This window comes from Agelaius phoeniceus, chromosome 3 (genome assembly GCF_051311805.1).
Source record: "Agelaius phoeniceus isolate bAgePho1 chromosome 3, bAgePho1.hap1, whole genome shotgun sequence".
NCBI classification, from domain to species: Eukaryota; Metazoa; Chordata; class Aves; order Passeriformes; family Icteridae; genus Agelaius; species Agelaius phoeniceus.
The window spans coordinates 86,777,695-86,792,764 of NC_135267.1; the positions used below are offsets into that span (position 1 = coordinate 86,777,695).

Sequence of the window (15,070 nt, forward strand, 5' to 3'; positions counted from 1 at the left end):
AAAGGAAAGAGCATGCTGGACACAGAATACATACCACGTGTGAAAAATTTTTAAGTATGTGACTGAGATTTTCTTCTCCCCAAAACATCCCAGGCTGAACCTTGATTTCCCATTACACAAATTGCCAAAAGTCAATTGGAAAATAATTTAGAAAATCATATACATAGGTTCTATAAAATGATTGAGAATGCCAAGGTAACTCATAAACTAGAGGGAAGTAAAAAATGTTTAAGTGCTTTGGTTCAAGCATATAATGAAAACCAGCTAGAATCAAGAAGAAAAAAATCAACTAACAAACATACCAATACCACTTTCCATAATATTGAATATATGTGAGCACTCCTGCTTACAGTACGATATTATGTTTTCCTTTCTTGACTGTACTTTTGGAGAGCAGCACTACAGCAGTCCTGGACCTCCCTGTTATATGAAAGATGGACTACGGAAGAAATAAAGTCCTGTTTTGACATTCTAGTTCTCTGTTATAACTTACAAAATGACTTTGCAAGGAAGGTATCAATCGGTAGCAAAAAAAAATAATCCCCCCAATTAAAATTCAAGATAATCAAGAAAAAGGCCTAGTAATGAAATTACATCAAAAGCCTTGTAACAAATACCTATCACTCACTGAGGCAGAAAACCAGATAAAGAGATGCTTTCTGTACTATCATCTGAAGATCAACACCAGGAATTTTATATACACTGGAGAGACCCTTATAAAAAAATACTTATAGCTATGAATTCACACTGCTCTGCTTTTAAAGTCAGATTGATAGGAAAAAGCTATGATGGAAGCTGTTTCATTAACTGCAATTCAGTAGAAACTGAATTATGGAGCTAGGTACAAACACTGAATTGAGAATTACTGAATTGCTTACTTGTTACACTTAACTGCTTCAGTGGAAATATGTCATATGTATATATATGTATTTGGTACTCTTCTAACATAAGATGGTCAATTTAATTTATTTAAATTTGAAGGAATTTTGTTCTGCAGGTGAGTTGTATCAGAAAAGGCTCCGTTTATCTGAAATAGAAGTACCTAGCCACAAGATACTTACATTGAAAGTATTAAACTAGTATTAAAAAAAATCCCCAAACCTAAAAGTATATTTTAGAAATCCTAAAAACTCTATTTTTGTGTATAAACAAATATAACAAATATTAAACTAATAATCTTTCATTTGTTGTAGTTAATAACATTAGCAAGCCAGATGCTGCATTCTTCATTAGTTTTAGCTTAGTAAAGCTCTCAAAAATGTTTTCATGCAGAATTTGCACTAATCAAAACTGGAACACGGATGATCACTGTTAATTTTACATGACAGGAAAATAAGTATCATATGAAGATGTCTTATAACTCATGGGCATGCAAAGTGACTCCCTTTTTTCTCTTTTCTCTTGTACGTTGTAAGGTAAACTACAGAGCAGTAAATGTGGTTTGATATTATTAAAGTAAATGGAGCATCCAAGGTAATTTTTAATAGATTTCTGTTCTTTTACTACTGCAATGTTCTGCCCTGAGAACAGCAGGCCTAACTTCTATTAATAAGAGCAAGGGTATGCTGAAGACTATTGCCAGAACCCTGCTGCATCAGAAAAAATAGTTTTCCCAACAGAAATTCTCAGAAGGATTAAGAATAGGGAAGTATGAAACAAAAACCCATTTTCTGTAAAAAACAGCAGTAAACAAAGAATGGGTCTTTCTTTCCCAATGCTCCTCAGAAAAAAACCCAAACCAAAAAACAAAACCCCAGATAGGAGCAAAAGATTACACACAAGCACAAAAGTTTTTAAGTCACTGTCAAGGGAACAGTATTAAGTGATTTACAAGATTAATTTAAAACTAATTTTGATAGTGGCCCTTTACATATTAACATAGTACAAAAAGAAAAGTATTACAGTGCTGATCCAGGCAGGTTTTAATCACGATAACAGAACGTGAAGCCACAAGCTGTGTCAAGCACAAGCCCTTGTGCTGATGCTTGGAAGAAAGCTCACAGTAGAACAGTCATAAACAGTTGGGATGGACACATGTTAAACTAACAGTACTCTTTCATTAGTGACTGTAAATCAGGCCCAAGTTCTTGGTGGACCCTTCCCCTCTTTATATCTTTTCTTTTGCAAATAATGTAAACACACATTGTACTGCAGCTCAGAGACAGCTTTTACATTATCAACTTTATTTCTCTTCTGTTACTTTCCACCCTTCAGAAATTCTTCTTTAATGAAGACTGCTTACTGATTAGACTACACATAAATCACAAAACTTTTCTACCCACATTACTTCAGATTCCATGCAATTTTTCTGATAGCACAACTTCAGAATGATTAACTGAGCACTGTACTACTTCGCTTTTACCAATCCATTAAATAACATGCACCTATATTTTTTCTAAAAATCTGCTTCTGAATCAGTCACTTGTTTGGATGAACCAGGATGCAAATTACACAGCTGAAATGCATCAGAAAAGCACTCCCAGCCAACTGAGTAAGTTTTTAAAGTTTGGAGCTCTCAGTAGCTTGCAGGATGCACAGTCTCAAAACACAGATTTGGAAGGACTTGTTTTGACCTTGCTTTATGTGCCATGATTCATTCCTGAGAGAACTTGCCTTTTAACCCCTGATCACTGACACTGTATGTTATGTATCAAAATAAAGTCCACTTAAATAACAATTAATTTTGTGTTAGTTGTGAACTCTGTCACGAGCAAAAATCTAAGTTTATGAAAACTAGGCTGCTAACAAGGCAGCTAATGAAGAACTTGTGGTAATTAGAGAGTTCGTTTTATTAAACAAGTTTGTTTACCTTGATTTTGCAATAGTTTTCCTATTGGTAACATAATTGGTATCAATTTGTTTTAAAATATATTAATTCCAAAAATTATTATTAAGTTTAATAATGATGTCTATATTGTTTAAAGAGGAATGCCACATCTCAAAATTTTATGAATTCATTGATCTAAAATATGCGCGACAGTGGAAGCAGAATGACTGTTATAGTTAAGAACAGCTAACTTGAAGCTAAATTAGCTTCAAGTGCACATCAGCATGGGAAGACCATGGAGATTCAAAGTAGTGGATTCTATGAATAATGCTATGGAAGATAGGGGAAAAAAGAAAGGTATTTCCAGGCGTTGTTGTGAATGAAATGACAGAAGGTAAAAGTACACAGAATACACCCAGCTTGCCCTGAGAAGAGCTGTTATACATGCTGACAGGTACTACATATGACAGCTTAACTGACATTTGTAAGGGATAATGCTGTATGCTGTGTCCAGAAATAACTGCTTAACCCCTCATTTAACAAAAGTGTGCTAACTTCTGGGTGAAACAATAATAATTCAGGTAAATAGTGGAAGCAGTTAAATAAGTCTTTGTACAATCCCTTCAGTAGATATTTCATAGAATAGTTCTATTATCATAGCCCTGGTAAAGGCTGCATTGATTTGGTTCAGTCATAGACTAGGGTAGTAACAGCAGTAAGCCTTTGAATGTTTTATGCTTCTACAGACTGGAAGATTTATACAGTTTTGAAAAATATCTATATAGTGCTCTAACAACTACATATTACAGGAGATTCTTCTGAATTAGATGGCTACCATGTGGCAAACAGATGTAAGATGAGTTTCTACACAGTTGAAAAGTATTCATTTCAATGATGAAATGCACACAGCTCTAAATCTTTGTATCAGTAAGAAAAGGGGTGATTTGGACTGGACAATAAAAAGACCAAGACTGGTTTCTGAGAGAAAAAGGTGCCTATTGCCTTTAATTCTACACATGCAACTTTTTTTTCAGAGAAGAAACATGTCAAGTAGCTTGCTGAGTAGATGATTTCCTTCTTCAACAGCACTTTATAAAAACAATCCAAAAGCACATACAGAAAGGAATGCTACTCACTGCCAGCTAATACTTGCGGCCATAACAGTAGTTATGTTCTAATCACTGGAGTATATCTAAAAGTAGCAAGAGAAAACCAACCTTTAGTTTATCAAAATTTTAAAAAATCAAAATATCTACAAAGTAGGAAGAACTTGAAATAAAATGAAGTTACATAGGACAAGCATAACAGCAATTCAAAGAAGCCAAAAGTACTCATATGGATGAACACCAAGATAATCCTACAGTATAGAAGACAGAAGTAGTTTTAAAAACTCTGTAAAGTATCACTTACAGGTTATTACTTATCAAAAGAAAAAGACTATCAAAAAGTATTCAAAGTTCCAAAAGATGCAAACAGATATTTAGTGGTACCTTTATAATGCACCTGACCAAATATTCAATGAATTTCAGTGAGATTCAAAAAGCTTCTATGATCACATTTGGTCATATATATTTGCAAATTGGCTCCAAGACTTTTTTCAAACAAATAAATAATCAATGGAAGCTATGTTATGTTTTCTCCATACACCTCACTAATATGTGTTTATTTCACTATTACTGTTGAAACCATATAATGTTAGATGACTGGTATAATTTTGAACACTAAAAAGCAGGACACAGTTGTTCATCTACTTCCCTCCCACCCCCGTGCTGAAACAAATTTGCTATCCTTTGAAAAGAACTTTACAGTTTATTATCTCTGAATAGTTTCAATGTAAAAGGTAATCAGTTGAAATAAGATATTTTTGCCCTACTTTCAGGGGTCTTGGAACAAAAAGCAGGATCACAGAAAATTATTTACAATTTAAGCACATAGCTTAGCTGCTTGCATTAGGAATCTGAACTTTCTGCACTGTTGCTACAGATTTCATAACATGTAGGAGAAAATACATCCTCTAAGAAAATACACTGATTTTATAGCATTCTAAATCAGGCATCTAAGCAAGCAGTTAACATGAGATATCTTAAGACTACTTTATAGCTAAGGTAGCTTGTTTTCTCTTGAATACTGCCTACACAGTTCATGTCGGTCAATCTGCTAACTTCTACACGGATCTATGGTCTGCAAAACCGTGTTGCCAAAAGGCAAGGTGATATGCCTTTATTTCTTCCACCTTGCAAACGAAATTGAACACTGACATCAGCAAATAAGAACATTTGCTCTGCTTTGTAAAAGAAGCCATTTGTTCAACAGCTTAACTGAGTAACTGTTAAAGGTCTGTACTGTACAACAGTGCAATATTGTTAATACTATGATAGCATACAGATGTCACTATGTTGAAACAGAACAAATGTAAGACAGAAGTAATGAGATCTCCAGGACTTGAGTAAGATGAACAATATATGATTGTTGAAGTAAAATACAGAATTGTCTGTAATAACATATGTATCTGAAAGAAATAAGGTAAAGTTATTAATAAATTAAAGTGCTAAGCCAGTACTTCCGGTCCTGTTCTCAGAGATTTCCAGCTGGCAAAAGCTCTGCAAGCGTGGGTTCTCTGGAACATAGGACGTTGATTTGAAATCCTGACTTTCTGGGCACATACTGAAAATTGCTAGTGAGCTCATTTATATTATTAAAAAAAAATCACAAATTATTCAAACAAAAAGGACTTTCCCTTTTATTTTTGGCATACAATTCACAAAAAAAAAATCATTTTGAGGTAATTTAATTCTATTCTAAAGCATAATGCTGAAACCTGAAAGAGTACAATTTCCCTGTATTTGGGATGTAGGATGTTATTTTCTACTTTTTAAAAATAATTCAAAGAGCTCCTTTTCTAATTTTTTTCCCCTTAAATATGAAAGTAATTCTTCAGCTCAAAGAAATATTTAGATCAGCCTTTTACTGCTGAGGAAATAGAAGGCAAGATCCAAAGCAAGCAATTCAGATTTTGGAAGCATTTCTGAAGTACATTCTGAACCACTTATGTAGTCTAGCTGAAATTTTTAAGCTTTGCTTTTTAGATAAACAAAACGAGAGCAGAAGAATTAATTTATGTTTAACATTTATGAGAACAAACTAATAAAATCAAAAGTATGACACAGTAATGCAAGTGCTCACCATTTAAAACAGAATTCTGAATTCCAGACAGCTGTAGCTTTAGTCACACAACTGATAAGTTGCATCATATTATAATTTACCATTCCCAAGAAAAGTCAAGAGCATCTGTTTTCCATTTTGTTTTAAACTTAGTAAATGGTAATGTGACATTGTAGCAATTATGAGGAAAGAATATTTGACAGATTTTTTCCTTCCATTAAATGAAAAAAAAAAAAAATCCCTGAAGAATTTTGATTGTTGAGGAAAAAACAAATAAAGGATGAAAATCAGATTATTCATATGCTACCTGCAAATATTTAGCAATTCCAACTGCATTGAGTAGCCCATCAATTTCCTTTGGAATGCTCTGAATGCAAGCAAGTAGAATGAAGCTCATCGTTATGAGAAATGTTCGGCATTTCTTGACTTAGTAAGTCAAGAAACATACAAAATAAAATTTTCACATACTATTAACACTTATTTCCTGGGCAATCACTAACACCTAGTTCCTGCAACATATGTAGAGAGCAAAAAAACCTATGCAATACCATAAACATTGTGTTAGAGTAAAAAATATTGGATCTACACACATACCACTGGACTTGGTTTTATTTTGGCATCTGTCTTGTACTGAAAAGTGCCTGAGATAAAGCATTGTGTGGGACAAAAACAATAAATGTGTACTCAGTGCACGGAGTTTCTCACTAACATGTTTTGTACCTTTGACCATCAGTGCTCAGCATCAAAGAGTTAAAAAAAACCCCAGGATCAGAATACATTCAGCAGATCAATTTTGCTGTGACCTCTGTTAAAATAAATATGATGAATAAAAATAACAATTAAAGCACATCCATTTTTTATAAGACTATCCTTTATAACAGTTCTCCTTACTAGTCAATTATTTGCGATAAAACTAACCACAGTTAGACTTCAGTCTAAGTTTAAGAATTTGGAAAATAACTATATAAACTTGAATTATTTACATATATATATATATACACACACACAATGAGATATAGTTTATTTAAGTTTAAACAGAAGATATCTTAACTCAGCAAAAATGTCTAAGTAGGATTTAAAATCCATAATGACCTTAATTAGACTTTCCTCTATGACATTTAAGAAAAGCATGAACAATAAAAACAATAATAATAAAATAATCCCCTACACAATACTAGCCCTTTAAGAATCATTCTTGGGTGGCCACTTGAAATAAAGCACAACAGAGTATGTTGCATTATCACCTATACCATGTTTCTTTTTTTCTTCTCCCTGTCATAACAAACTGATCTGTATGGCTCCTGATAAATAATATTATTTAGGTTTCATTATAGATGCAAAACCAGATGCAAATCCCAACATAGACATTTTCCAGTAATAGTCATCATGATTTTATTAGCCATCATCCAGGTCCATACTTCTGTTTGGACTACTCACTTGTATATTTATTAATGTGTACAAACTCTCCAGATAACAACTAGCTCCAAGCTCAGATGGCCAGTCCTAATAAACAGAACTGTCATGGAGATTTGCTATTATGTGTTGATAGACTCTAACTGGAGACAGAAGACTTAGATTCTATCTGCTGATTGTCATAAATGCTCAGAACATTTATGGACCTCAAGCTCAGACATGTAAATCAGCATGGTCGCAAATGTTATTGCCATATGAAAGCTAGCTCAAAAAGTATAAATGGTCAAAACCACAAAAAGATACTTTCATTGAAGTAATGGCTTTTTATGTCATTATTTCATTATATTTTCATTTGGGTGTTTGAGCGGCATCAGTTGTTTATCTGTGAGCACTCTGTTTGCATGAACACAGACAAATGCAAAACTCATAAACACTGACATTTGGTATTTTCCTTCCCTTGAATTGTTCTAGAAAAGACTGACTTAGCTTTCAGCATTCCATTCAACGGCAGCCCAAATACCAACAAGCCAGTTTGGCTCATGTATGTGACAGTTATTCTCTAACACTCTCTTTGCCTCTCTGAAAAACTCTATATATCCAATTTTCTTTTTTTTCCACTTAAAAACATATTAAGAAAACAATCCCTTAAAAATGTTATTATATGGCATTGATGATTGATGAGGTTAATTGTTTGAGGCTGTTCTTGTTTAGTATTGATCCTAAGGAAAATTATTATATCCCAGTCAGCAGTACTTAACTGCTGCACTATACTTTAATTCCACAGCATTTATTCCAAGAAAGAACTTAATTTTGAAACAATGAATACATGTGCTACATAAGCCTAAATAAATATAAATAAATTATATTTAGAAACCTTAAAATTTTGCATTGACCTAGTGTAGCTGAGGTCCTTGAAAGTTTTTTCTCATTGCATGACTTAATACAGGCAGAAACTCATAAAAGTCTCCACCCTGCTTCTTTCTGGAGTAATGGGATGCAAAATTCCTTGTTATGAGCCTAGAAGAAACCTTTTCTGATAGTGTAATGCACTACATATTGTGCTACATAGATAAAAAGGAAAAACATAAAACTAATACACTTTTTAGTCACAATTCTGAAATCAGGCCTCCCAGAGGTATGCTGTAGTGCAATTTTATGCAGATGGTACATTCCTACTTTTCCTTTGCATAATCATAATGAAAAATTTAATCAACCATCAATCCATTACTATTTATAACCTATTCCTATTTATAAGACTGCCATTTCCATGGCAAAAAGATAAAAATCTTAGCAAATAAGATTTGTGACTGTGGTCTTAGAAAACTCAAATGATTTTCAAAATCCCAGTTTCTCTACACAAAGTAAGCAGCAAACAAGACCACAGTGGAAAATAAATGTGACAGATTTTTACAATTATGCTATGAAAGCACTTATTTAAACCGACATATAAATTATTTAAGTATGTCTGAATAAAATCACTGAAAGTTAGTCATCTTTTGAAGATTAAAAAGGTTTATTTTTTTACCCTTCTGCCGGGGTAAAAAGAAGCTAACTAATAAGGGCATTTAATTCTGCATATAATGGAAAAGAAAGGTGCTTTTCTTTCTATGGCTAGTCTTGGTCACATCTCATGCTAATCTGCAATGTTATTTGCGCATTTGACACTCATATTTGGGCAGGTGATAAATATATACTAACTCCATAGGAACTGCAGGTACATTTCTGATTAGGAGAATATACTGATAACTGCTGATGTAAATGATCAATAATGAGAACAATCGACATGAGAAATTCAAGGTAGCAGCTTGTCTTCATGTCTCCAGACTCTCCTATGTGTCGGGGGAAATTGTTAGCACTGGAAGCTGCTTCTGGAGCAGTCCCTTGAGAAATTAAAGACTAAATATTCCCACAGCTTCTCTTTGGTTACTGTTAACAACCTAATCAAACAAAATTAGGCAGTTCTTTCTTTATAGACTTGAGGTACAGTAATTAAATAGGTCCATACTACAGAATCAATTTTTCAAGCCTAGAAATTTAATTCAGTCATTGTGAACATTTAGACCTGAGTAAACACATCATATTTAGAAATATATTTAGAAAGTTCCTATATGCTGTACTGATCTGTTACCAAAAGCTACAGAATGTTACAATATTTACACTAATTAATAGTATATTTCAACAGCATGTTCAGTTAAAAAAAAAAAAGAATATTTGGCTTTCAAGACACTAACTAATTGTGGATCTGAAATGTGAGATTTCTTTTGGTTTATATCAAACTAATGCTGCAGCAGGATACATCTTAGCACAATTCCAATATTTTTTGGAATCTACTCAGATTGAATATCCAGTTTTGAGAGAGACTGTTTCTCATTCTGCCCTATTATACAACACTTCTTTTTGCCTGGCATTTGACAGGCATTCCCATCCTTTGCATTTACTTCACTTCACTTCCTCAATGCTGAGGCTGCAAAAACACAGCCAGCAGCCTCATAGAGCTTTTCATGGAAATCTGCCATTCTAAACTGGCACCTAACTCCACTTTATTATTCACTCAAGGAAGTTTAAAACTCTGAGATGAATTTAAATATTTATGCCAAAAAAGAAACTGATGAAAAGTATAATAATAAAAGAAGAAGATGAAAACAATGTAAGACATTACTGAAGTAGCTCTTCTCGGGAAAGCTCTGATTTTCTTTGCTTGCCAGTCACCAGTGCCAACTCATCCTTCAAATCCTGGATCTCCTTTTTCAGCTGGATAATCATCTACAAACAGCAAGACATAAACCAAGCATCACCAACAAATTATTAGCTGGTATATGATTTTTTCAGTGGAAGGTCTAGTTTAGGTAAATATACTTTAGTTTTCTCTTTTTTTAAACAAGATATCTTTTCTAAAAACTGTCAAAGTACCTTAAATACACCAAGCTCTTTTTTATCCCCTGTTTTTCCATTTATAAACCCAAGAAAAGTCTTCCAAATTCAGTAAATTCTTGTGTTAGAAGATTTGGCTGTACAGAAAGAGCTCAAAAGATATTTTGCAAAAGAGAAATAGTATTTGACATAGGAATAAAAAGAGTTTTTCTGACTCATTAGTTTTGCCTTTTAATAATGAAAGCACATTTAAGAACTGACACCTTTGTTAGACTAAGGGCAACCATACAACAAAAGTGATTTTTTTTGCTTTCCCTCTACAAACAGAAATTTCCAAACAATATCATAATTTTAATCTTACCTTTTTTCTTTCTCATGTGACATTTTGCAATTATTAGAATTATTGCATGCTATACTTGTAGGATGCATCAGTTGCTAACAACAAACTGATGGCATGAAGCAATAATGAAATTAAATGATATTAATGAATAGTAATGTGATAACATTACATGGAAAACTTAACTAGATTTTTAAATTCTAGGAAGTAACTGTCAGAATCTGTACTTTGGGAATAAATGTCTGTATAAAACCAAATTTTACTAATCATTAAACTCTCAAAGCCAAATTCTACAAAGCAGAGAAATATGCATATACCTAAGTCTAAGACACGAATGAGTGCATTCTTGGACATTTAATGGTTGATTATTTAATGAAGCCTCCCTTTATATGGCTCAAATGTCAGTAGGCCAGTGATATTTTTAGGTGGATTTGCATACACTGATTCCATGTGCAAAATAACTTTCCAAGAGAAGAATGTTTTTAAGGAAAATTAATCACTTTTGATTGCATGCACTTTCCAGTAATGAGATTGCTGAAATAAATGACACATATTTTCACTGGATGTTAAAACTCCTTCAAACATTTCTATTTCTTTTAATGGCTAAATTTAATCATAAGTTCCTAAGATTTTACTTTGAAAACTCAATTATTTTAAACATGCATTTGATTACTTCTTTTAATTCTAAACCTACAGTGTATGGGGTTTTTTTTACAATAAAGTATGAAAGTCAAAATATTTTATTTAATAGCCTGTTAAAATTATGACTGTTAATAAGAAAAGTTGCAAGAACACTTAGAGAATGTTTCAGGCCAAACATTTTACCATAATTTTATATTGCCTTGTTTTGGTGCCACACTCTGATACAGTTTGTGCCAGCTACTGAGTCAAGAAAATTAAAACAGCTGAATCACAGTAAGATCTCTGTTCAATGTTCAAATTTGTTAGGATGATTAACTTCAATCTGACAACAACAGAAATACCAATTTCAGGATATGGGTAGAAGATTAATTTTCAAGTATTATTAAGACAAAAATCTACAAAAGCAAAATAACTTCATTTCTATTTTTACATGAATGCCAGAAGAGATGAGGTTTAATTCAAGACCTTAATCTTCAGTTTAAATTATGTTCTTTAGCCATGAGTGAGAGAGGTTCAAAGATGAGTCACTTAAAAGTACAACAGGTACAAATTAATTTTCTCATTAAGATAAAAAGTTAGGAAATCTCCATTATGAAGAATAAAGTTTACACAAGAATCTGAGTTAACTCAGATCTACCAAGAGATATTGTGAATACCCTTTATAAAGCATGCATTCAACTCACAGATGATAGATGCTGACAATAAATTGTGTTTTGATTTTTCATAAAATTAATATTATTTTATTACAATAAAATTTATTTTTATGAAAAAGATCTTAAATCCAGACTTTGAATAATAGAGTTGCACCCTGGGAATACACTTAAGATGGGCAACAAGTTCCATAATGAGCACAGGGCCATATAAATTTGAGGTACTTGTGTTCCCCTGCTTTTTTCACGAGAGGGGATGGTTTTCTAACTCTCATGTGTCCACTTTTGCTTTACTTGCTAAATGATCCTGCAGAGCAAGACATACCAAACTCGCGGAGTATAGCTCCACAGGATGTAGTAAATGTTCAGGAGCCTGCATATGCTTTACCTCAATCAAAGCTTTCTGTGGCCATGGAAGAAATGTTTTGCATGATTTGCTACTAGAAAGTCTATGTATAAAAGAAAAGAAAACAAACAGATAGAAATTAAGAAGTTGTGCAATGCTTATTGGGGTTTTTTTGCCTTTGTTTTTAACTCTGTGATACTATTGCTATTAGAAATTGCAAGGAAAAATAAAATACATAATAATTTTCAGCTGAAAACTTGACAAGGAACTTCTGTTCCCTTTGAAAGTCAAGAAAAAGAGACAAGAAAAAATAAAAGCACAATTATTAACAATAACTGAAATGTGCTAATTACCATCAAGTAACAATGAATAAAATCATTAGTTACATAATTAGCTATTTCTGTCTCCTTTGCTTGTTTCCCTCTTTTTTTCCTAATGGTAACTTCACAAAGTTTTTTGTTCCTATCTATAATGTTCCTTGAATCAATTTCAATGAAGGGCTTGGGATATTTCTCAGCTTTTTAATACACAAATTGTTTCAGTGCAGCTGTGTGCCTTCATTAAGTAATTAGCAATCTTAGTACATTCTTGGAGTTTTAGAACCATCCAATGAACTGTGATTATGATTTAGGAATTATCACACTAAAGAAATAACACTAAGATGATAATGAAAGTGACCATTTCTCCTCAGATGCTTTAAGAGTTAAGAAAGCCTTTGATTTGATAAGAATCCACTTAATTATAGATTTGATAAAGATCCACTTAATTATAATTGTGTCCAAAAGAAAAAAAGTTAAAGTGGCAGTTATTTTAAAGAAAAAAAGTTGGAGCTTGCATCTGAAAACAATTTAATGGCACTTTTCAGTATAAAATCCCCAACACCAATTTGAATGCTATTGATTAATAAAACTTAACCCAAGCAATCTCGTTCCCTCTGTCCCCAGACAGTTCTCACCAATCTGGGGTCAATTTCTTCATTAAGAACTGCTTCATTCTTAATAAGAGCAACTCTCTGTGCAAATCTGCAGGTTGATATAGATTCCTGGAAGAAAAATTAAAAAAAAAAAAAAAAGAGAAGAGAGAATTCCAATTACCTTTGCACCAGGTAAGTAGCCAGACTGCTAACAAAGCCATTAAACTACATTTCCACTTTTTGAATATGTTACAGAAATATTCTATCATTTCCAATTCCAAAACAACAATACTGAAGGGAAATAAGTTTAGTATATTAATGACAGGAGCACATAAAACTTTTAAATCATAGGACATATTTGACTGATACAGTTTATCCCCTGACCAACTGTGTTTCAGGTAAGACCGCAGCTGGAATTGTAGGATAACAAAGCCATGCTACACAGAAGGCAATAACCTTTGAATGATGAGAAAAAGGGAAAACTAATAAAAGTTGGAATTTTGTTGTTGTCATTTTGGTTGGTTGGTTTTTTGGTGAAAAGGGGACTAGGAAATTTATGTAAGAGAAGCTGGGAAAAAGATGGAAGAAAGAATAGCGGAAATCCAGGACAACTGAGAAACAAGCTAGGAGACTTGAAACTGGGAGGCATACAGGGGAACTGTGATACCAGATAAAAATCTGTCTGATGAGCTAAGACAGGGATCAGCAGGACTGAAAGGCAGAAAAAAAAAGATACAAGACTGAGCTGGTTTGGGAAACTCTGTGACAGCCATTGTGTACTCCCCTGTAGCACACAGGGAGAAATCAAAGATGCTGGTAAGTATTGTTCTCACATTCCAGATCAGCTGATATTTAAATGCCAGACCCTGCTATAAGACATACATATTTAATGAAAAAAAACCTCAGCACCGGTATCCAGTTCAGTCAAGTAATAAAACATAGAATACTAGCCAGTAGTCTCAGAAATTCAAATGTTCCTTGAGGAACTGTATGATAAACCCTTATGAGATGTGGCAGCCTGCATTTAAAAGAAAATTTGTTAGCCCCTAAATTAATTCCCTACTGTAACAGAATTGATTTTCAGAATGGAAATAATTCTGCAGTTTTCAGTCCTTCAATATAGGAAAACACCAGTTTAAATGTTGTGTTCATACACCTTTTTCTACATAACTTCTGTCTCTTTAAGTGCTTGGAGGTTTTGGTTTGGAACCCTGAATAAGGGTTACGTGAGGAAAGATGATTCTTGCTAAAGACACAATATATACGTAGAGAATCAAAGGAAAGGAAGGCCTTATAATTAATAGAGTTGCACACTGTATTAGTTGGACTCTATATCTGCCTCTGCTGTTCCTTTGCAATGATGATCAGACAATGTGATTTTAATTAAGTTCTATATATATAGTAAGTACAGTTATATGTACAGTACATATACATACATTTCCACTAGATCTCTTCACCCCATTTAGTGTGCAGGACATGTTAAATTAATGAGTAGGTAATCAATTCAGTTCTCAATGTTCAATATGCTAGCTTACAATCTGTTCATTCCATGCCATCAAAATGCTAATCAAGTCAGACATCTAATTTCCTAATCATTTTTATATCGTGCTTATCATCACAACACCTCAGGGCTTTACAAGGATTAATCAATCAACCTTTTCTGCAAGTGTGTGGAATGATTACACTTAACAGAATGGAAACTGAAGTCAAAAGCATCAAAAAATTATACTCAGTTGTTGTAATTTTATGATCTGCTGTCCAAAATAGCTTCCATTCTGCTTCAGTTACAGTTATATTGAATAATGTATCTACAATTCAGAATCAACATCTTCATACAAGCACTCCAAAAAAATTTGATGTAGTGACTTAAGAAATTCAGTAAACTCATTGGTAGAAGTAGGAATATAATCCAGTTCTATTTGTCCTCTTCATGTCCTCTTATTGTCCTCCCTTTCTTACTCTGAATTTT

At 33.1% G+C, this 15,070-nt stretch overlaps 1 protein-coding gene across 7 annotated transcripts in view; it reads right to left on the reverse strand.

Annotated features, from left to right (window-relative positions):
• The window catches only part of KIF6 (kinesin family member 6), a 159,846-nt gene that overhangs the window by 102,296 nt on the left and 42,480 nt on the right, over positions 1 to 15,070 (reverse strand). For all 7 annotated transcript variants that reach the window (XR_013181445.1, XM_077175810.1, XM_077175809.1 and 4 more), the window contains exons 9-10: positions 13,144 to 13,230; positions 10,002 to 10,105 (exon numbers count right to left, since the gene is read on the reverse strand). Coding sequence is in view for 6 of the 7 variants with exons in the window: in XM_077175810.1 (XP_077031925.1) it covers positions 10,002 to 10,105; positions 13,144 to 13,230 (191 nt within the window). In the remaining variant the exon portion in view is untranslated. The remainder of the gene's footprint in view (positions 1 to 10,001; positions 10,106 to 13,143; positions 13,231 to 15,070) is intronic.